This window comes from Kryptolebias marmoratus, linkage group LG7 (genome assembly GCF_001649575.2).
Source record: "Kryptolebias marmoratus isolate JLee-2015 linkage group LG7, ASM164957v2, whole genome shotgun sequence".
NCBI classification, from domain to species: Eukaryota; Metazoa; Chordata; class Actinopteri; order Cyprinodontiformes; family Rivulidae; genus Kryptolebias; species Kryptolebias marmoratus.
The window spans coordinates 2,671,563-2,695,369 of NC_051436.1; the positions used below are offsets into that span (position 1 = coordinate 2,671,563).

General features: G+C 41.6%; 2 protein-coding genes and 1 long non-coding RNA gene across 3 annotated transcripts in view; 2 read left to right on the forward strand and 1 right to left on the reverse strand.

Moving 5' to 3' along the window:
- cnpy3 (canopy FGF signaling regulator 3) overlaps nt 1-3,023 on the forward strand; it is an 8,337-nt gene extending 5,314 nt beyond the window's left edge. The window contains exons 4-6 of the mRNA XM_017436823.3: nt 302-424; nt 514-631; nt 1,520-3,023. Of these exons, the coding sequence (XP_017292312.1) occupies nt 302-424; nt 514-631; nt 1,520-1,788 (510 nt within the window). The 3' untranslated portion in view covers nt 1,789-3,023. The remainder of the gene's footprint in view (nt 1-301; nt 425-513; nt 632-1,519) is intronic.
- A 1,214-nt stretch (nt 3,024-4,237) lies between these two features.
- On the forward strand, nt 4,238-17,679 carry LOC119617201. Its single transcript, XR_005233419.1, has 2 exons — nt 4,238-4,462; nt 16,558-17,679. It is a non-coding gene; the product is annotated as an uncharacterized LOC119617201 (long non-coding RNA).
- The window catches only part of LOC108248216 (dachshund homolog 2), an 83,919-nt gene continuing 76,586 nt past the window's right edge, over nt 16,475-23,807 (reverse strand). The window contains exon 12 of the mRNA XM_017436830.3: nt 16,475-17,305. Within this exon, the coding sequence (XP_017292319.1) occupies nt 17,268-17,305 (38 nt within the window). The 3' untranslated portion in view covers nt 16,475-17,267. The remainder of the gene's footprint in view (nt 17,306-23,807) is intronic.

Sequence of the window (23,807 nt, forward strand, 5' to 3'; positions counted from 1 at the left end):
CCCTGGCTGTGGTGTTCAGGGACAGGATCTGCAGGTGGACCTGGTCTCGGACCCTGGCTGTGGTGTTCAGGGACAGGATCAGCAGGTGGACCTGGTCTCGGACCCTGGCTGTGGTGTTCAGGGACAGGATCTGCAGGTGGACCTGGTCTGGTTTGGGAACCTCAGGGTGAAGCGACTCGAGTCGAGTCCAACCCTTTCTGCTGATAGCGACAGGCAGCAGCTGCTTTAGTCGCCACAACAAAAGCAGCTCTGATCCGATCCGCCTTAAAAGGAGTTTCTGTAACAACATGTCTGCTTCCAGGGCATATCAGAGACCTTCTCCACCCTTCATGGGTTGGTGAACAAAGGAGTGAAGGTGGTGATGGACATTCCTTACGAGCTGTGGAACGAGACGTCGGCAGAAGTGGCCGACCTTAAAAAGCAGGTGAGGCTTTTTTTCAAAAACAAACACAAAGACAATCAGGAACATTCAGAGCAAAGTTGACGTTCATGTTTTATCGGTGATGCTGTCAGTGTGACGTGATGGTGGAGAAGTACGAGGATGTGATCGAAGACTGGTACAAAGGAGACCAGGAGGAAGACCTGACCACCTACCTGTGTGAGAAACACGTTCTGAAGGGAGAAGAAGCAGGTAAAACACAAAAACACTAAATCACAAACAAGCAACATAAATCCATCCTGAAGTTAAACTAATCAGACCCTCCAGGATTTTGTGATGTTGCGATCGCAACTATTAACACAAAATCAAGCAAACCCCACGAAATCGCAACTTTAACCCAATATTTATTGTTTCTAAAGTGATTCGCCTCTGTTTCTGCGGTCTAGTCTCTTCTTTGTGGGTTTGTGTAGCGTGGAATACAAAATAACCCCAAATAACTCAGGAAGAAGACACGTGACGTCACTTCCTGCAGACCAGGGACAATCCAGAAATGCTCATGAATGTCAGTTTAGAAGCTATCAAAGTTCTCAAATAAAGCACCTTTTGAGAATGTCAGTGTTTGTTGGGAATTATCTTACAGAACTAGGAAGGATTTTTGGTTTAGATATTAAAAGTTATGGTTGTTTATTGATTTTAGTAAAAAAAAAATCAAAACTTTTAGGAAAATGCCCCGAGAAATCCTGGAGGGATCGACTAATGGTGATTAGCTGTGGTGGCCATCTTGATTTGGCTCGGCTCCAAATGTTTCTGAAAGTTTCATTCAACCCCATCCAGCGATGAGATATTTTGCTAACAGACAGTTAATTCTAATAGTTAAAGCCAAAGATTTAAACAGATTCAGTGACTGACAGCAGATTTTAGCTTCAAAATGACCAGAATATCCCTTTAAATGGCACTGTATCTAAGAGTAATGTAAAAATGGTTCAGAAGTCGGTGTTTTCAGGGAAAAAACAGGATAAATTTACAATAAGATGCAGAGAAAGGCAACCTGAACGTGACAGCACTCGGGTTTTTCCATCAATAATAAAAATAACTCCTGATGTTTAATCTTCCTGTCGTTCCGCTCGTCTCTCCGCCCAGCCTGCCTGGGGGAGAACTGGACTCCAAAGAAGGGCGACCCGGCGGCCATCGCAGAGGACAAGAAGAAGAAGAAGAAGAAGAAGAAGGGAGGGAAGAAGGGCGGAGGCGAGGGGGGTGACGAGAAAGTGACCAAGAAGAAGAAGAAGGAGAAGAAGGTGAAGAAGAAGAAAAAGGGCAAGTCTCCGCTGGAGACGCTGGACGGAGGCGTGACGTCCGACGAGGACATCCAGTCCCAGGAGCGTCTCTCCGGGCAGAAGACGGAGCTGTGAGTCCTTCCTGTCCGGACCCAGCTCCTGTTCGTTCCAGTTTTTAACGTCCAGTTTGGGGATCAGAAATCAGCCGAGACGTTTGAAATGTTTTTAGGACCTCACCTTTAACGACTTGGTACAGTCTTTTTACGGCTTTATACTAACTCTCTGCTTTTTGCCCACTTTTCTTTTAGCTTCTTGGGTTTTATTTCGAGGTTTGGTTTCTGTTCTGCAGTGAATAACATCTCCAGTCAGACGGTTAGAAGGACCTAAAGTTTGGATTAATACCAAATAAAACCCAATTCCACTTCATTATAAGGGATAAACTCCTGAATATTGTTTTAGATTTTAGATTAATTGACTGTAAAACAAGACTGAAGATGTGAAATCAAGTTTTTCATCTTAACGTTGAGCTTCAGTTCATGGGGGGAAATAAAGTATTAGGTTTAATCTAAGCTTCTAAATTTGATTTAGAAATAAACCTTGGATTGTTTTTGCTGTGCTGCAGGTTCCTCAGGACTTTCAAGCACATTCAGTTTTTGTTTCTCTCAAAGGAGGCTTTCAGACTGAATCTCTCCAGAATGTGAAGATTGTTGGTTTTTTAAAAAAAAGCCTCCTGGAACGTTTCATTTCAGCTGAAATCTGAGGCTGGATGTTTTCAGGTCGTTTCTGTGCAGATCACCTGTGCAGTCTTAAATTCAGTGCTGTGCTTTTATTATGCTGTTATTTGGTCCGATATTTTAAAACAAAGATTTTAGACTGCGCAGGTGTTGCTCAGAGTAAAAGCTGATAAAGTGACGTGTTACTTCTTTTGTTTATTACTTTTTTTTTAATCAGTGTTTTTGACCTTTTTGGCTGTTTCCATTATGCAAAACAGATGTTCCCCCTGAATGAGGCAGAAAACATGACTTTGTTTTTGTTTAATTCAACGTTTGTTTGTGTGTGCTTTCCACAAGCTGCTATTTAAGATGTGTGTGTGTTGACCTCCTCAGCTACAGATGTGTGTGTGTTTGACGTTTGGATTTTGTGGTGTGTATATTTTTACAAGATTTTTATTCCGAAGTAAAATGCTGATTTTGTTGCATTGAAGTTTGAGCTTTTTGAAACGTGGATTTAATAAAAACAGGCCAGAAAACATGAAATATGTTGGTGAATTCTCTCTGGTCCTTGTTACTAATTTGGTGAAGTTGGTAGTTACATCAACTTCATCTGAATTTGTTAAAAAACAACGACTTTATTAAACTATTTTAATCTGATTTAATTGTTGTTTTTTTATAACATTGTAATGTTCATGTTTGACCACTAGATGGAGGCAGATTTCCTGTTTTAATAAAAGATGGACAGGGATGAGTTAAAATATTCATTGTTTTGATCAATTTAGTGAAATATTTGGCAACCTTTAAATGTTTTTAATTAATACAGTGCTGTGCAAAAGTTTTCTCTATTTTTATTTATTTTTCTGAACCCAAAGAGCCAAACTTGTCTTTTAAAATGGTCTTTAAACATTAGTTCTTCAGGCTTTCTGAATGTCTTTCTACATATTATTGGGGGGGCATTAGGGGATTGTTTATTCACTTTTAGTCCAGTGCTTCATTCATCATTTTTGTTAAGTCATTTAACTGTTTTTATATTGTTCAAGCATAAACATGCTAAATTCAAGGGATGAGCCACTGTCGTTGACACAACAGACAATTTGGCAATTAATCAGTTTCTTTTTTCTAGAAAGCTGATTTCTAGAAAAACTATTATCTGAATATTTTGCATACATTAGATTCACTAAGAGATGCATCTCAGGTCCTGTTTTAGTTCTTTGATGGACTTTTTACTGTTATTTTGGACTTTATAGATGAGTTTTTAGGCCTAATATTTCCTCTTTTACCCTACATTTGTCCACTTTCTTCATTTTTAGCATACGCTAATGTGTTCTGGTGCTGGAAAATCCAGCCAAAGTCCAAAGAAAAACTTTGAAAGGCCTTCAGAAAGCTGGAAGGGGTGTTGATGAAGACCACTTTAAAATATTACGAGTAAATCTTTCTGCGTAGAAGCAAAATATTTAAAAAAACTGAACGTTAACTTTCGCACAGTATTGTAGATAGATGGCAGCCATTTTGTTGTTGGGCAAATAGAATAAAGAGATGTTTATGATCTAGATTGAGTGGAAATTGAATAAAATACGGGATATTTAAAAAATGTCACTTCAGTTTTTTAGTTTCCCCAAATATAAACAGTAACAGTCAGTGGTTGAGTCAGATATATATGTCTGTTAATATCAGTTAACCAAACTTTTTATTGTTTTACTGAACTTTAAAAGATCATATTGTTATTAACAGTCGTGTGGAAATAAATTATAAAATAAAGGAGAGCAGATTAAATTCAGCTTTTATCTAAATGACCACTTCCGGTTCGTTTTTTCCCCCTCCAAGCTAATCGTTGTTAGCCAACATGGCCGCCTGCTAACCTGTTAGCCTCTAACGGCCGGTTAGCCAGCTAACCGCTCTTTGTGAGACGCATTTTTTCGGCGTTTTAGCTGGAATTTGGCCACGAAGGGCCTCCAGTTTCCCTGATATGTTCTCCTAACATGAAGACAAATCAAACAGACGGTTTTCCTCTCAGCTGGATGTTAATTAACTGAAATATCAGCGTCGGAGGCTACAAACATTTCCGTTAAAAGGAGAATCCTCTGGGGTCATCAAAGGTAAGCAGCTGTTTTATTAAACTGTTTGTTGTCTATAAACACAAAGAATTATAGGTTTGTTCTGTGAGCTCATGTGTCTGTCTCTGCTTTGCTGGAAGGGATTTTGTTGAGCATAAACATGATGATTAATGAGCTCAAACCCTGATGTGAGAAATGTTTGTTTGTTGCTGATTCTGACCTGAATGCTAAGATGCAAATATTTGTTTAATAATATTCTCAGAATTTTGATTTGAAGCTGCAGTTGTTATTGTTTTTGACAGACTTTGTTACTAAATGCCTAAAGGTACAGTTTAAAGTCAGTTATTTGTTGAATCGTGAGTTGTGCGTTGACACAATGTTGGCTCATCCCTTTAGTTTTGTTGTTGTGTTTTTGCTGGGTTCATAGATCGATGATTGATTTTACAGTTTTACTCCTCATCTTGGTGAACTCTTCTGCTGTTTGTGCAGTTTTACAGATTTAAGTACATATTTGTGATGATATAAACCAGGTGTCGCATTTTAAAACTCAGATATGGGCTAAAAATTACCTGCAATTAAGAAGACTCTAAATTCAGTTTAATTTTTGGTCAACTTAGTTTACAAACATGATTATACTGTCTGTTTTCTAATATCATGGCAGCTTTTTTAGTTTATAATAAGAATTATTATTAAGTTATGAGTAATATTAATGATAAAAGTATTTTGATAAAGACATGACTGATCAACTGTAAGATTACTCACCTGTTGCTGTCATTTTAAGGGTTTTTCCCCACTTTTAAAAATTTTTCAAACATCTCCTATATGAAACCTGTTTTTCTATTTATATTTTTAGAATTATACACCCTATAATTCTTTAAATTGTAGTGATTTGTCTTCTGAATTGTCTCAAAACGATCAGAAACGTTGAGCTGATCTCCTGCAGTACCTCATTCGGACTCTAGGTGTCACCCTTTCATTTGATGCAAACTGTAGAGATGACCAACAGAAGGTGTGTGTGTGTGTGTGTGTGTGTGAGTGAATGAGGGATCCAGAACTTTATAGTTTTTCACTCCTTTGAAAGTTAAATGCATTTTTTTTGGTTGTGTGTGTAGTTGGATAAAGATATCTCCTGTTGTTTAATGAGAGGCGTGTGTGTGTGTGTGCTTGCGTCCACCTTTGATACAGAAATGCATTATGTCTGAAATGTGTGTACGTGTGTGTGTGAGGTCTTAGATGTGTTTATTTATTGAATAATTCACAGCTGTGTGTTTACAGAAGAAGCTGTGGCCTCGGAGCTGCAATAACACAGGGCAAATATTGTGGCGCGCACACACACACACGTTTTATCAGCCATTTCAGGGTTGACGGTTTATTTGGACACTGTGGACGATGGAAATGGAATGTAAAGAGAGCAGACACTCGCTCAACACATTCATGTTACCCACAGAGATTTCTGATCGCCTCCATTTGGGACAGATCTGCCGTTTCTGCGTCCCTGAAGGCTTCCTGGTTCGCCGTTAATCTTTCCGTCTTTGCTTCGTTTTTTTCTCCTGATTATAAATTATTATTCTTGTGATTCATTTAAGAAAACTAAGACATTCTGCCGAGGCTCAGAGATAGCAGCGATCGCTGGAGAGTAGTTGGAAATAGGCTCATTTTCACACGGTGTAAATATAAACTGTGACGTTTGTGGATTATTTTTGCAAACATCGTGCAAATTTATTGGTTTCATAGGTTGTCAAACCCTCCCAGAGTTCTCTCAGATTTCTCTAACTTTCTCAGAAACCAGTTTGTGAAGCGGTCCTGATGCTCACAACGACTGAAACCCTCACAGAGGTTCTGAGACATTTTGTTTCTTATAAACGCTGTTTGCAGTTTGTCACAAACGGAGGCGTTGGCTGCTTGAAAGAAACACTGCAGGTGAATCTGGGTCATGGTGTACACACAGGTAGAAAACTGAAATAGATTCACTCTTTCCTGTTTATAGATTTACGTTTTTTAAATATAAACGGCTTCATTCCAGCTGTGCACCCTGACAGGACGTCCTGTTTGTGTAGAAACTGAAATCTGTCGTCCCCGTCTCCAGCTTGGTCTGATCCGACCTGAAGGTGACGACAAAAGAGCAGAAAGGGTCCTGAGAGGAGCGCGATGATGAAGAACGACGTGTGAAAGAGCTGATGGATTAACCCTTTCCAGGTGACGCGACCTTGAAGAGCCGTTTGCATCTGGAGACGTGAAAGTTTAAACTTCAGTCTTCACTGAATTCTGGCTGCGGGTCGTAGCGTTTCCATGTCTTGCAGGTTAAACTGCAGAAAATCAGCAGTTTTTATCCAAAACCTGCCTGTAAATCCTGAGCTGACCTCCATTACTTAACATACCCGAAACAAATGGGTGGAGAAGAACACGGTAAAGATAAATACGGCACAAGCAAAGTAAAAAGGAGAAAAAAACCAAGACAAACACCAACGATCCATCAGTTACTGTTGCCCTTTTTTTCTTCCTCCGAGCTCCAATTCATCTTCGTTCTCCTCTCAGCCTTGTAGCCGGGGAAGGTCAGAACCTGGGAAATGGGCTGCGTAGCGGGCCTTTTGTCACCGCACACCCTTCACCTGCCTCCTGACACCAAGGAGCCGCTCGCAACTGGGACACAGCCATCGCCAAAAATACATCCGGCGGAGCGCGGCGCTCCTTCGCTGTTCGCGCTGCACGTGGCGTCCTGTTCGTCTGGGACGGGCGCTCATTACGTCTCTTAACGTCTTTCTCTAATTATCACGGGATAGGAGAGAGGACAATGGTGGTTTCATCCAGCTGTCCTGTCAACAAAATATCTGATGAACCAATGATTGGGGTTTAAACACAGAAATGGCCTCGCTCGGTCCATCCGTTTTACAGACATTGGGCTAAAATCTGGTGTGGTAGTAGCTGAGAGTGATCCCCTGCACATGCACCGAGCGCTAACGGATGGTGCCTGAGAAACTCACCCCTGAAGTTAGAGATGTTAGAACATATCTGTGATTAGAGTTATCATTTCATGACCTTTAGGAACCTAATTCAAGATGTAACTCAGCCAGTTTTACAGAGATTGGGCTAAAATCTGGTGTGGTAGTAGCTGAGAGTCGTTCACAGCACGTACTCTGAGCGCAGCCGTACGGGTCCATCCGGTCAGCCGGGAGCCATTACTGTGGCCGTCCGCCATCAGAGCAGAGCTCATAATGACCTGAGGTCGCAGAAACCAACACCCCGCACACCTCGACTCACCTCGACTCGCAGACCGACTCTCAGGACGGGAAACGAAACGCCTCGACGTCCGTTTAGGTTTCCAAACGAGCCTCGTGGCGACGACGCTGCGGCGGCGCTAACGATGTGCTGCGTGGCATTTAGAGCAGAAAGGTGTGACATGCAAGCCTTCACGCTCGCTGTCTGTCTCACACACACACACACCTGCACACAGTGAGCGTGGTGCCCTCCTCGGGGCCTGCCATTAATAACGGCTGACCTTTGCACATTTAGGCTGTGAAATGATCACACAACAGACCTGAGGACAGCTCATCACAACTCACTTCATATTCCAGAGCTCCACACACACACACACACACACTCACACACACAACCTTCTAATTAGTTCATAATCTTTTGTTGAAAGGCTCCTTTATTAAATCTGGACATGAAGAGAAATCTTCACTGGTTTCGTTTTAAGGGATCATTTTTTCCGTGGTTTCATTGTTTTTGTCCAGTTTTCAGTTCAGTTTATCAGTTTGGGACATTTTAGTCAAAAGAAGTTAGTTTGAAATAGTTTATAAAGAACTTCAGCAACACAGCAGAAAAACTTTCATTAAATCCAAGTTTTCACAAATTCCACAACTCATCGTTTTACAGTAAAGTTTGTTTTTACTCTGTGGTTTCATTATGAGACGCAGTCAGAAAACAATCATTTTACACAATATTTAATGAAATTATTATTAATATTTAAGTTAATATGTTAACAAAAAAAGACAATTTTCTTTCCACTCTTATAAAACATCTGTGAGGAACTTTGTTTTGTAAAAAGACAAAATGTTGTTATTTAAAAACAACTTGCAGGCAGATTTTAGGCTTTTTAAAGCTTTGAATATTCACTTAAACTGAGATACATTTACAAGGTTTTGTTGACATTTATCAATATTCAGGACATTTTTCCTTTTGAGCTGTTAATATTTTATTCATCCACTGAATAAGATGTTGATGCATCATAAAACATGGACTTTAAAGACAAATAAATACAAATGGAAAAGAATATTTGGTGGCGGGGGGGTTAGTAGGCCTACATGAAGGACTCGTCACGTTACAGAAAATTTTCTTCTGCTAATGTTTTCTAAAATGGAGATTTTCAAAAATTCAGTTTTTAGTGTATTCATATAAACTCAACATTTGAAGCTTTTAAGAAATAATGACGCCTGCCTGTTTTGCTCATCCTGACGGTCACGTTTTTGCCCAAAAAACTGGAAAAGTGGAGCCATTTTTAGATGTTTTCTTTGTTTTTATTCATGCCTTTCAATCTGTCCTGATCCTGTTGACTTAAACTTTAATCATCTGCTGAGATTAGATGGATGTTTTGGTTCAATAATCACCAGAAATAATCAAATCTAAGCAGTTCATGACTGAAAGGAAACAGTTTTGAGGATAAACTTTATTTGTTTTTTGCCAAACAAAAGTTGGTTAATGTTGTCGTTCTTGCCACCTCGTGGTGTTTCGTACGTTTTGTTAGAATCGTGTGGACAGAGTTTTTGGGTCCAGTTTTCTTCAGCTCCTGTTCAACTGAAGCCACTTGGTCAGAAAATCCTGAACTAATTAAACAAAAAGTTCCACCAGAAACTTCGATCTGGTCCAAAATGGACCGGCTCTAACATGGTTACGACTCTCCCTTTCAACTAAATTCAAAGTGGTTTTTTTTGGCATGAAAGTTGACAGAACAGGACTGAGCCAAACCTACGTCTGCTTTTCTTCTCCATCCGATCTGAAGGCTTTTATCAGGATAAAAGACAAAAATGAACAAATAATAATTTGGCAATTTGTTTCTGCGAGTGGAGCTGAAGTGGTTCTGGGTTCCGTTCGCTTCCAGAGAGGTCGACGAACGACAGAAGAATGCGTCTGTTCTGTCGGCGCTCCCTCCTTCGCTCTCCATCTGTTTTTCAGATTGTTCTGGTCCAACCAGAACCAGAACCCAACATTAAACTCTGACGACCAGCTGCTATCTTTGTGAAGCAGTCAAAGGTCCTCCAGCTAAAACAACAACACGGATCCAGACCGGTTCCCCGTGGATCAATTTTCGCCTCGCTCCGGTCGTACGGTTATTTTAATTCCTTCTGTCGTTTCTTTCTTTCGTTCTCACGTCCTTTTCTCTGTGGTCAAGTGTCCGCTCTGCCTGCCAAGCTGCTCTCAGTCTGTTTGGGGGGGGGAACAAAAAAACACTTTCTAATTTGGTATCAATTTGGGTCCAGTTTTGTCCAAAGTTGGAGAGTGTGTGGCTCCTTTTTATTCCCATGATGCCATATGGGCCACACACACTTCCACCCCCCCAGGATCACAGCTGACAAAAATAGTTGTTCCAATGTTTTGGCTGAAGACGTCCATGTCCTTTTAGTCCGTCTGTGTTTGTGTCTCTTTCTCTCCGAAATGTTTTACAGCTAAAACCGTCGGCTTTTTTTCCAATTTGGCCTCCGTTGTTCTCTGACAAATTTACACCAAATTTCTTGTTACTGTAAAAGATTTTAAACCCAGAGGATTGTGGCGTACTGACTTCCTGCCGTATCAGGATAAATAAACCCATTTTCATGCTGCAGAACGATTTTGTTCTTCTGTTTGGAGATGTTCACTAGTTCCAAGTAAGATTTCTGCTCTGGTGGCGCGGTGGAGCAGTGGTTACGTATGTCGCCTCGCTGCAAGAAGGTTTCAGGTTCGTTTCCCGCCATGAGATTTCCTTCCACAGACCAAAAACATGCATGATGGGTTATTTGGTAACCCTGAATTGTCCCTAAGTGGGAGTGAGAGTGTGGATGGTTGTCTCTCATTTGTCTCCATGTCCCTGTGATGGACTTGCGGGTGTCCCCTGCGTCTCGCACAGTGACTGCTGGAGACAAACACCAGCTCCCCTCGTAAAGACAATGATTGGTCCACCATGCAGATCCTGACTAAAATAAGTTGATTTCTGTGGACCCACACTTGGTGTTTTACGACCCACAGTGGGACCCTGAACCCAGCTTTGGAAACCTTACAAATAAATAAATAAACACCATTAATAACTATCGCCCGCTGCCTTTCATGCCAGAGTTTTAGACTGATTATTTTATGAGGAGAAATGATGACTCTAAATTACAGCTCACCGTCTGTTATCTGAGTTACCGCCATTGTTGTCCTGGCTAAGGTTGGTTAGCTGTGGCAGCCATCTTGGTCAGTTGCAGATCCAGTGGTTACTTTCTGAGATTTCACAGGTTGGACTCAGAAAGTTAACGGGAGTTTTATTAAACGGGTCGTGTTGGATGGGGTGGTGGGGGTGACTCTCAGCTACCACCACACCAACATTCAGCTGAATATCCTTAAAACCGACCGGGTTGTAGCCATGTTTGTGGTCAGTTGTGGCAGCCATCTTGATTGGTATTGACTCCTAAAGTTAATCAGTTGTAGATGAACCAGTGGTTCATCGTATATTTTGCTAACACAGACACACCCTGTTAATGCAGTAGTAGCTAAAGACAGGCAGACAAAACTAACTTTACTGTAAAAAACAACAAAATCATTGTGACAAACTCCAACTTTAAGAAGTTGGGTTCTTTTGTCCTAATATGTTAAACTTTGAAAATAAAGTCAAACTTTTACAATATCTGCTATAAATCCAACAGGAACTCCTCTTGGTCTTGTTTTTCTTATTTTGCCTTAAAACTAAAGTGTCTTTTTACCCTTTGAACCCGTTTCCTCGCTCCTGGGTGACTTGGGTCAGGTGATGTTTGGACTTCTGACATTTTTAACCAGCAGCATGTGGAGCAGATCTCCTCTTCCTCCTTCTGTCCATTTGTCCTCCATGGAGATAAACTGTTGTTTACTCTTCAGGTCAGCCTGGAAGTCAAGCGTGGCAGTAAGGCTGTGTCTGTGGGCTCAGACCGTGTGGACTCGCTGAGGGGGAACAGCGGAAAGCGTTTGAGTCCGATCAGATCGAGGTCCGTTTGAGGAACTGACGGCTCTGATGGACTTCCTGTTTGGCTTTCAGTTGCTCTAATTTGTGTCCAGATGCAAATATGTTAGTTTATGTTGGACTTAAGTTGTGTATTAGAGAGTATTTGCTGTGTTCCTTGTTCAAACAACATGAGAAGTGTGTGTGTGTGTGTGTGTGTGTGTGTGTGTGTGTGTGTGTGTGCGGGGCAGGTGTTTTGCGTCACCACCCACCATCCATCAAGTCAAATGGGCGAATGACGGGAAGAACAAAAACAAATCCCTCGCTCCGGCAGGAATAAACGACTGATGCCGACCAATGACAAGTGTTTATTGTGCGGGCTGAAGGGAAGCAGGGGCGCTGGTTTTAGCCTGAATGAGTGCTGAGAGACGTGTTGATACACACACTTTTAGCTGTTTGCAGTAAATACAGCAGCTGACCACTTCACCCTCTGATTATCATGATTTACTTTCATTATCCAGCAGTAAAACCTTCATTCCTAAAACATATTTAATACTTGTATGCATTGTTAGCAAAATATCTCTGCTATTTAATAAATGTCCATTCAACATGGCTGCCACAGCGAACACAAACACTCTGGTGTGGTAGTAGCTGAGAGTCATCCCCATCACGCTCCAAGCACTTCATGGTCTTTGCCGTCAACCCTGTTAGCAAAATATCTCATGAATCATTAAACCGATTTGAATGAAACTCTGAACGTAAACATCGGATGTAGGTTTATATTTTATACAAAATGGCCGCCACAGCTACTCAACACAAAGATGGTGATCTGTGCTCCTTCCGTTAACTAATTCCTTTTATTTTTAATTCACTGTAAATTTATTTGATTTTTTATTTTCTGGTTTGAACCCATCATCCGCTCACATCACGTCTCACCAGGAGCTCAAGCCTGAAGGAAACTTTACTTTCCCCGTTTAACACACACACACACACACACACACACCTCTTTGATGTGCTGAACCTCATGTAGAAATTAACCACACACACACACACACACACACTGGCAGGCAGGCAGGTTGGACCCAAGGGTTCAGTTTGGGAGGAAACTCCCTTCCTAATTTTCCTCATAAAGAGTCTAATGAAGACTAATGACGGAGCGAGGTGTGTGTGTGTGTGTGTGTGTGTGTGTGTGTGTGTGTGTATGTTAACAGCTTGGCTGTTTCGTCTACAAATGTCTCTTTCCTCTCTCTGCTCGTTTTCTTCCATCCCTCTCTCCTCCTGTTTAATCTTCATTCCTGCTCAGAAGCTGTTGTTGTTGTTTGTGTTGCCGACGCAGACGGTCAGTTTTGTTTGTTGGTAAACAAGTTGTTTGTTGGCATTTAGCCCATTTAAAAAAAAACATTAAATCATTTTTACAGAACAGCAGCTGAACTTTTAAATTAAACAAAAAAAAAACTGATTTGACAAAAACATGATTTTTACTTTGACTTATTGATGTTTTCTTTTAAATAAAACATTAAAAAATAAACTTTTTCTGCTAAAATTCACTGAATAAAAGCTGAACTGAGTGAAACCGCAGCTGAACGCTGACGCCGCGCCGCAGAATGAAAACATGAACGTCAGATTAACTGAGAACTCTGATCTGTCCCCGAGGTGAGAGGGACAGGACGGACGTGTCTCTGTGATGGACCGGAGACCTGTCCCGGGTGTCCCCCGTCTCCCGTTCAGGGATCAGGAGCTCAGCTGCGTTTAAAGAACGTCACTGTAGCCCTCCGTTTATTTACTTTTAAAGCTCGAATGCTCTTCAGTATAATATTTTTAGATGTTAACGTTCTTCCTGTTATTTAGGTTAAGTCATATTTTGTTGGATGTCCACCGTCCGCCTGAGACAAACCCGTCAGACGGACAGAAACCACTTTGTGTTAAAGGACAAACAAATGGTTTATTATTTACAGACTAAATACAAATAAAATCACTTTGTACTCCTTTTTATTATTATTATTAATTGAAGAATTGATTCCATACAAAGTGACTGTAAAAGTAAAAACTGGAGCAACTAAAACAAAAAGTCTCGACCTGTTATCATTTATTTACTGCGACAAACTTCAAATGTTCCGTAATGTCAGTGAACGCAGCAACGAGCCGCTTCTCTGATTCTCCTAATTTATTTGTCATGTCAGGAAAATGCAGCGTGTGTGTGTGTGTGAGACGTAATTAAACAGATTTAAAACTAATTTATTTACTGTCTGTATTGGTACGTTAATTAAGCATGTGTTTGTATTCAGAAGAAGATTAATTTTTGGATTAAAAATCATTAATTAGCCCTTCCTTCCTCTGTTTTAGTCGACCTGTCTTCCTGTTTTTAAAGTTTTTTTTCCGTCTGAATACCTCCCGTCCATCCATCTCCCCGTCGTCCCGTTTTTATTTTGTCCCGTGTTTGACGTTCGGATCCTTCAATCTCCCTTCCCTCGCTGTCACCTTTTCATCCCTCCTCGTTGCCTCCTTCGCTTCCTATCCATCCCTCTTCATCTGCGGCTCTTCCCTCCTCGCCGCCCATCGCTCAGAGTTTCTGCCTCCATTAGGGGGAAATGGAAAAAGTGACATCAGCTATTTGGTAAACACAGAGAGATGGAGAGACAGAAAGATGGAAGTCGGGACGGAAAAATGAAAAGCAAAGGTCAAAAGAGTGACAGTGGAGGATTGTTGGAGGAGGAGGAGGAGGGGAAGGCCTCACCTCATTAACCTCCTAATGCAGAGTAAATATACAGTCGAGATGGAACGGTGTGTGTGTGTGTGTGTTCATCAGACGTTGGATCACGTTTACGCCTCAGGAGAACGGGTTAGAAACTAAAACAAACCTGTTTGCTTGTCGCCCGCCACGCCGGAGTCGTTTCACTCTCAGCTACTACCACACCAACTTTTACCTGACAGCGGTAAAGACATTCATGTGGATCAGCTGTGGCGGCCATCTTTAATTGGAATAACTCTGAAAGTTAGTCAGTTGTAGACGAACATCCAATTATTATTTCCTGTTAGTTTCTGTAAAATCCGTCAAAGGGTTCATGAGATATTTTGCTAACAGACAGAGTTGAGTCCTTATAGTGGTAACATTTTAAACAAAGAGCTTGTTATTTGTTAGTGCTCAGATTGTGTGTTGGGAATCAGTCTCAGCTACTACCACACCAGATTTAGGTCAGCTGTAGCCTTTGTGTTTTCTAAGCTCAGTTAGCTGTGGTGGCCATCTTGAATCAGTTAAGGATGTAAATCAAGCGGGTGAACATATTATTGTTGGGCTTTTGGCAGCGGATGATAATGAAATGTTTGTTTTTTTACGATCTGATGTAAGTTTTATACAAAATGAATGATTAATGAATCCTTAAAAGGAAAACAATGTAAACCTTATTTTGCTGTTAAAGTGACTCATAACTAACAAGGACGCATAAAAACACTGAGGTTTAATAAACTTGATATAAAAACTAAAATGTTTTCCATTTTAAAGGAACCCTGAAGCTGAACTCTGTTTGTTGTCCAGCAGGGGGCGACGTCTGTGGATGTAAAAACGTACAGAAGTCCAGAAAATGACTTCTTAGTTCATCTGTAGTCATTAGTCTGTCCATGTTTGTGTTCGTTTTGTGAGTGGGGGAGGGGCTTAGCTGTGATTGACAGGTCACTGACCAATGAGAGCGTCTCTGAAGGATGAGATGAAGCTTTAAACTTCAGATCAGCAGAAATGATCGGCGTGTTTGACGTGTCGGGGTGTCGTCTCCTTCCTGCCTGAGAAGCTAAACGGCGTCAGAAGATGGCGGTAAACACCGATCCGTAACTTAAATAAGCTTCGTTTGGCTCACCTGGTTTTCTGTGGACACATGTTTACGCTACGTCACGGGTGGAGGAGACTTGAGTTTATCATGAAGGAAGATCCGCTGATTTAATCCTGAGTATCTGCAGCTCATTTAACCCGATTACTTTAGTCTTTATAGCTTTTATGGCAGAAAACTAAACGTGCAGCATGTAGGACAGAAAGCTGTGTTTGTAAACTCTGCAGAAACTTGGACAGAACTGATTTGTGGTCTTCAGCCTCAGTTTTTAGTTTTAGTATCAACGAGAGGAGAAGCGAAACGTCTTCAACTAACAGAGAAGTCCAGTTTCCTTGTTTTATGTTTTAAACTCTTCAGGAAAAACAAAGTGGTTGAAGAGTTCAGATTTAAAACAGTTAATGTCTTAATAACTCTTTGAATGAGAACAGCTGAGACCGAAGATGTGATTTTCCTGCAGGAAGTGTTACAGCTAGCTGCTGCTGTTGCTGCATGTACCCACAGAACTGTGTGTGTAAACAATAAGGAGTCTTTTAACCAACTGTAAAAATGTTTAAAACTATTACTTTTTCAACAAAGATTAGGGAGTAAAAAACCCTAAAAAAGATTAGATTAGTGTGAAACACCAGGAGACAGGTTTCATTATAATACTGTATATTTGTAGTCATTTCAAACCCAGAGAACAGTGACAGACTGAGATCATCAGGAGGAAAAAAATGAAACCGAAAGGCTGAAGTTTGTGTCTATCTACACAGAATGTCCCTTTAACCCAAAGCCCCACCCACCCCGCCCCGCCCATCCCGCGTCCTTGCTCCCGTACACATCAGAAATCAACAAATAAACAAAACACGCAGCGGAATAAACAAAACTGGAACACAAGAGTCTGCACTCGTAGGTGGGGAAACTGAGGAGGAAGGTTTCTGGTGTTTGGCATCCGAGGAGCACCTGCAGAACGGAACGTGTTTCTACAGCTTCGTTTAAAGAAAAACAACACAAATCCACTCAAACAGAAAGAAACCTTCTGGAAGTTTTAATCCGACAAACACCAGAAACGTTTCAGGATGAGACCGAGTCGAAAAATCACTCCTTTCGTAATAAAAGTTCTTTTTTTTTGTTTTTAACTTTTGCATAATTTCAGAAACTGATTCCACTTTTTTTTTCTTTTTTTTTTCTTAAAGAGTAATAGAAAATACTTTATACACTGAAAAGCTGTTCCCTACATCTCCCGGAGAAAACGAAGGGATGAAAGTGGAAGAAAAGAGGAGTCATGCAGGAGCGGAGCAAAGAAAGGAGAACCGTAGAAGAGAGGAGGTGAGGAGAGGTCAAAGGTTAAAAGAAACCAAAGTTTTCCCATGCATTCTTTTCAGTTCCTGTACAAAAAATAAAAGAAGGAGAGACAGAAATAGCCTCTCGAGTTGTTTTCCTTCTTTCTGCAGTCTTTTTTTTTATACTCCCTTTTTTCTGCCCAGCTCCTCCGATTGGCTGATCAGTCCGGTCAGAAAGTCCTCGTCACGTCCTGAAGGAGGTTTCTGAAAACCACCCTGGTCTCCGTCCTGAGGAGAACCATCTGACGGAGACAGAAAGGTGGTGTCGCCTCCTCCTCCTCCTCTCAGGAATGTTTATTCATTGTTCAGTTTTCCAAACAGATAAAAAGGGAAAAAAAGAGGAATAAATGGATCAAAGTTTGTCTAAAAAGCAGAATTTGGAGAACTCCAAACCAACGTCCAGTGTGTCTCTTTAGTAGTCTCGTTGTTGAGTCCCGTCTGGAGGGGGGGTGTTGCCGTTGTGATTCAGTGGATGCTGTGGTTGCTGTGGAAACGGACCGGTTGAGTTTGTCTGTACAGGAAGGGGAGGAGTGGGGCGGTGGTTCTGGAGTCAGAAGTCCTCTCTAGAACATCATGGGAGTCTTCAGGAACGGCCGGGACTCTGGATGAAAACAAACAGTTTGTTAAAACTGAACCCGTTACCGTGACGACCGGAGCAACATTTAACTTTGTTTGTTTTGGTTCACCCTTCACTGCAGGTCCTGTAAGAAGTTACTGCAGCTGTCACAAGTTTTTATTTTATTTTTTAAACCCCAGCACCCAGCAGTGACACAACAAGATGGAGCGTCCCAGCCTCCATTTCTGCCATCATAATTTATTTATTTTGAAAGGATTACAGAGTGGAAACTATGGTCACGGGTGAGCTCTTTAAATATTCTTAGAAAAATGATTTGGCTTAAAGACAACATAAATGCACATTTAACTAAGGAGGAGATTAGTTTTTGTTTTTTCACATTAAAGGAGTCAGTGAATGTGGCTGCTGAGGTTTTCTTAACTAATTCCAACTTTAAAATCTGAAACAAACTTTACATTCAGGTGTTTAAAATGTGCAGTTCTGTTGTGTTTCAGGTAAATTCAAGACTTTTAAAGCTTCTCTGATCAGTTACTTTCTGATCTAAATGAGTTTCCTTCGTAGAGCGGCTGGGCTCAGCCTTAGAGATGAGGAGAGGAGCTCCGTCGTCCGAGTCGAGCTGCTGCTCCTCCTCATCGAAAGGAGTCAGCTGAGGAGCTTCATCTGATCAGGACGCCTCCTGGACGCCTCCCTTTGGAGGTTTTTCAGTCCAACTGGGAAGAGATCTCGGGGCAGACCCAGAACTCTGGAGGGATTCTGGATCCTCTCTGGTCAGGGAACACCTTGGGATCCTCCAGGAGGAGCTGGAAAGAGGGAGGTCTGGGTTTCCCTCCTGGACCTGCTGCGTCCATGACCTGACGATTGGTGGATGGATGGATGGATGGATGGATGGGTCTGGATGTTGGTGTAACCGTAGACCAGGTTCCGGACGCTGATCTGATGGACTGAGTTGAAGGATGTTGATGGTTGTGGATTACTGGCCGTCACCGTGAAGGAGACGTTCTCTTAGAAAGTAGGAACAAGACGGCTGCTGCTGTTCACCTCGTCTGTTGATCTGTTGGATCTCAATATTTGCTGCTTCCTGTTTGTTTTGTTTTTTTAACTTTGTGACTTCTTTTGGTTGACATGAGTCCATTTGAAGCCCAGCTGAGAGGACAGTGCTCTTTGTGTTTTCTGAGTTTTAAAGTCATTTGTGGATTCAGGAGCAAACTGTGCTCACCAACAGCGTTCAGAAGTGAGTTTGAACTCCTGCAGTGATTTCTACTCCTTTTCCTGCCCGAGGACGGCTGCGTGTGTTTCTGCTGCTTTTATTCTCATTTACTGAAGAATTCAAAATCTCCAAATGTCTGACAGTGCATTATAAAATACAATCTATAAATAATAATAATAAAAGGAGCAGGCGGGGCAAAATCCTGAAGAAACAAATTAGATTCCAACATCATAACCTGAATGAATTTATGTTAAAATAAAAACTTTCTCTTATGTTGAAATGTCCTAAATTTGCAGGAAAGGTCATATTCTATGATTAAATATATAAATTTACAAAACAGTAAAAACTTTAAAGAATAAAGTTTTTTATTCTATAAAGTTAAATTTATAAGAAAAACTCACAAATTTGTGAGTTTTACCATCATTTTTGTAAATTTACAACTTTATTTTTAGAAAACTTGTAGTTTAATAATCTCTGCTGGTTCAGTCTTTTTCTAATTGTCCTGTTGTGACCTTTGACCTTTAACCCTCTCCCTGAGGCGTGTAGAGTCTGAGTTGGACTCGTTGTTTTTTTGGTCATTTCTCTGAGGATTGCACAGTCTGCCCTTGGGGTGAATGTTCAGGGCTCATGGTCTGTTCTGCAGGTTTCAGGTCTTTTTTAGCAGAAAACGTGTATTTGAATGTTTTTCTGGCCGCTCTGACGTGTAAAACTTTAGACCTGAAGGAGGGAAGTAAAATCTGACGCTCAGACGTTCGTTTATCTTCCAGCTTCAGCTGGACAGAAGAAAAAGCTCCTAATTATTTGAGCAGGATGAGGTTTGGTCCGAATGAAAGTGCTGCTTCTTGTTCTTCCTCTCAGGTTGGCCGGGGCCGACTCTCCCTCCCCTCCCTCCCTGTAGTGCTGTAGCTGCACCCACCCACACAGAGCCGACTCGTTACGTGCAACAGAAACGTGCACGCCTTCCTCTCCCCGCGGTGTCATTGTTTTCTGCGAACGTTGCAAACTGTTTACATTTCTGCATAACAGCAGCCATAAAGCTGCCCCCCCTCCTGTTTCCAGGCAGCACTTCTCTTTCTCCTGCCCTCTACGACTTCTCCCACTTATCTCCTGCTGCTTTCTGTCGTCTTTTTACCGTCCCACTTTGTCCTCTGACTGAGACTTGCCTCGTTGGGGAGGGAAAAAAAAACTTTTAAAATAATTTCTCTTTCATCTTACTTTCGTTTCCTCCTTCATATTCCTTGTCTTCCCTCCTTCTCGTCCCTCTCATCTCCTGCCCTTCCCTATTTTTATCACTCCACGATCCGCTCCGACCCCCTCCCCTCCTCCCCTTTCATCCCTCTCTTCTACATGCATCCCATCCTCTTCCTCACCTCCCGCCTGTCCTTTATCTCTTACTTTTAAATTATTTTTATCCCACCCCGTTCTTCTCTCTCTGGGCTGCAGGTTCTGACCGGGTGCTGTAAAAACTTGGAGCTGACCTTAAAACTTTAATCTGTAACGCTGCTCTTGTTAAAAACAGCCGAACTTTACTGCAGCTCCAACCGGGTCCTTTAAACGAGCACGAAGTAACATCAGATCTTTTTATTTGCACCTTCATGAAGTTAAACCTGTCAAATATCAGAGGTTTAAAGGTGGTTTCTCTCTGGGCTCAGACTTTGGAGACTTCAGTCTTGAACATGTTCAGACATTTGAAGCTGTAGTCTGACTTTCCTCTGACAGAACGAAGGGAGAACCGGTCCAAATGTTCTCCTGCAGATTAAATCCTCATCGTGGCGGCAGCGCGGGGCAACAAACCCGACCGCGATTTTAAAACTGGTTGTCAAATGTTTAAAGGAAAATCAAATAATTACCAACAAATTCGAAGAAAAGGACTGATTGTTGATTAATGAGTCCTTTTTTTTTTAAAGAAAAAAGTCTATTTCTATGAACAGTTGCAGCTCAGTCAGATTCCACCTTAAATCCTGATGTTTCTTGTTGGTGATTTAAATTATTTAAGGTTGAGTTTCAGCTGTTAAATCCTTACACCGTCTCATAAATTAACTCAGGCTTCACTTCTGTAAACAAAATCATCTTTATTGAACTTTGTCTTGTTTTTACACTCAGTACTTTCTTCTCTTTGGTATCATTTCTTGAATTTTACAGTTATTTTGTTTATTCAGTAGTTTTGTCAGAAACATGGTGCTCTTGCCTTTTTTTTTCCATCTGAGGAAAAAGTGTTTATTTTATTAATTCTTAAAGAAGTAAAGCCTCAGTAGCTGTGAAAGATGTTTGGTTTAATCTAATATTCTACCTGCTGCTCAGAATCCTAAATCATCCAGCTGCTGACTGAACTCTGACTCCTGGTCTTCAACATTTCTTGTTTTTTAGATCTGACGTCCATCTTTAATTTCTCTGTTTTCTCCTCTTCCTTTATTACTGGTTGGTGGGATTTCTTCTCTGGCAACGCTGTTTGTTTTTTTACCTCTGTTCCTGAAATACACCATGTGTGTGTGTTGTCCTGGTTAAAAATGGTGCCGACCAGCCTTGTTAAAAGTCTTACCAGCAGGGGGGAGAAAATGTCACCAGGTCACATTTTTCAGCTCTGTCCCAGGAAATCTCCTCACTCCTTCATCCTTCAGTTTTTTCTGTATTTAGGACTCGTTTCTCATTCTCCCCCTCTGTAATTGGGCCCTACCATAGAAAGTAATGCAGTCCGTGCTTTTCTATGACGGAACCTTTTATTATTTTAAATCGATATGTATTTTTAGCTGTCCTTAAACATTAACGCAGCTCACCAACCCAAAATATCCATCAAGATGAGTGTTATTACTTTTATTGGTGTTTCGAGTCACCGTAGTGATGTAATTTGCTTAAAGCATTGCATGGAGGACGCTTCAGATCCAGTTGAAGCTGTAGACCCGGGGGGGGGGGGTCCAACCCTGGTCCTCTGCTCCAACACACCTGATTTGAATCAATGGGTGATTAACAGGCTTCTGCAGAACAAGAAGAGGTGATTAAACCATGAATCAGGTGTGTTGGAGCAGAGGAACAAGGAAAACCTGCAGGATGGTGGCCCTGAGGACCAGGACTGGACACCCCTGCTGTAGACTCTGAAACATCTTATGAGCTACTAGATGGGAATCATGACAAAGTAATGATTGGTTATTTGGGTCAAGCCTGTTTAAAATGGCCGCCACGGTTGAGACAGTTTGTTATGATGGTGATCTCCGGCAGCTGAATGCTCTGTGGGGCCTTCTTCATCTCATCTTTCCACTGGTTTTGGTTTTTGTTTCCGTCTCTCCTCCATGTTTTTTTTTACCTTCCACGTCTCACACTCTCCCGTCCTTATCGCCTTTTCTTCCCTCTCCCTTCTTTTTGATTGTAATGCGATGTCTTTCTTTGTATTCAGCAGTTTTCTCTTCACTCGTTAATTAAGAGTGTAGAAGGTGAGAGGCAGGGGAGTGTGTGTGTGTGTGTCAGAAGGTAAACCACTGTAGGTGCAAAATGCAGGAGGGATGAGTGTGTGTTTTTCTGTGTGGATGTGAGTGAGGCAGCAAAGGGGTCCTACTGGGCCAATCAACATTAATGAAATCAGGTGAGTGTGTGTGTGAAGGTGTGTGTGTGTGTTGGAGTGCTTGGCTTGCAGAAGAGAGGGGATCTAAAAGGGGTCTAAAGAGGAGTGAGAGCTAATTAGAGTTCCCTGTCTCACAAGTATGTGGATCAAACACACACACTCTCATAAATGCACAACTACAGGTACAGAGGACACACACACGCACGCACGGAGTGTGTGTAGATATTCACTTATACACTCGCAGAGTTTCAAGCGAAGGTTTTCAATGTCAGGGAGGACTGAGCACAGCTGGTGGAAAGAAGACGACACTTGCATACTAACACACACACACACACACACACAGTGCTGGTGAGGACTCATTGGCATAACGAGAAGCATAAACTGAAATGTAACTTCATCTTTCTCACATTTAAACACTCCTGCTGTCACGAAGGCAGGTTCTCCTAATCGTGGTTCTTTACAGCCAACAAGTTAAAGAAACTAACATTTATCCGTCTTTTTATACGTAGCAGAAGTCCAGGACCAGACGTCCCTCTCTTCAGCTCCTCCTGAGGGACACCAGGGTGTGTCTCAGACCAGGGAGGACATATTAGATCATCCCTACAGGAAGTTGTCTTCAGGAGGAGCAGTGGCCGGGATGCAAGTATACATCAATTATCTCGAAACTTAAACAACTACAGCTTATTTTCATGTCAACAAACCTTATTGATCACAACAATTAGCATAGATGCTAACACCATAGAAAAGCTAATGATTTCAGAGTCATCACTGAAGACAAACGGCTCCACTGCAGTGTTTCTACGGTAACTCTGATTCTCTTAAAGTGGCAGCACAGATTAATGTTAACGATGCAACTAAAAATAATCTCTACTCCTCACCTGAGGACCCATCACTCCATCATAAAAAAGATACTTTCTCTTCCTCCCAGTTTGTTTTTGATCATTTTTGTCGATCCGCAGATGCAGCCATCTTTGAGGAAGTAAGTAAGAGATCTCGTTTAATCTGCTGAGGCTTCTGATTGGTCGATGTTTGGGGGGGCGTGTCATTGTGTTGTTTTCCAAGCAGTGGATGACAGATTAATATCTGAGGAAAGCCGCCTCAGTTATGTTGCATTGTGTGTTAAATAAAGGTTCATTTTCTAGTTATTTGCACATCTGGTGCACCTGTCCTGTCAGGTGGGTGGAGTCTGCCAACCATAAACACCCTCCCTGCCTTATTCCAAATGTCAGGAAAATGCATTCTAAATTTCACATTTTTCGGGCCCCTTCAGCCAGTGGACGGTCGGCCTCGGACTCCTGAAACTGGAGCTGTGGCTAATGGTCATCCACTTCCTACGGGGTGCTGAATCTGTTGGTCAATCTCAAGCCTTTATCAACATGTAACAACCAACCGTTAGAGATTTTACATCAGAGAAAACTGAGTTAAAGTACCAACCAACATGTGAAAAAGGGCCAAACACAAATGACTGACGGCTCACATCAACCAGTGACGTGTTTCTCTACTCCTCACACAACCTGAGGAACAAACAGGAAGCAGGTGATGGACAACTTTAACGTTTTAAATCAACCTAAAACTGGTCACTGGCTGCTGCCTTGCTGTTCCCTGGCTCTCCTCACTAAGATGCACATAAACACACCTAAAAAAACTAAATCTGAATTAACTATTAGCACACATCACGTCTGTTGAGGTAGACATCAAAGGGAGGCCAAGATGGCTGCCTAATATCTTCACTAATCTAACAGGGGCCCCAACACACACATGGTGGGCAC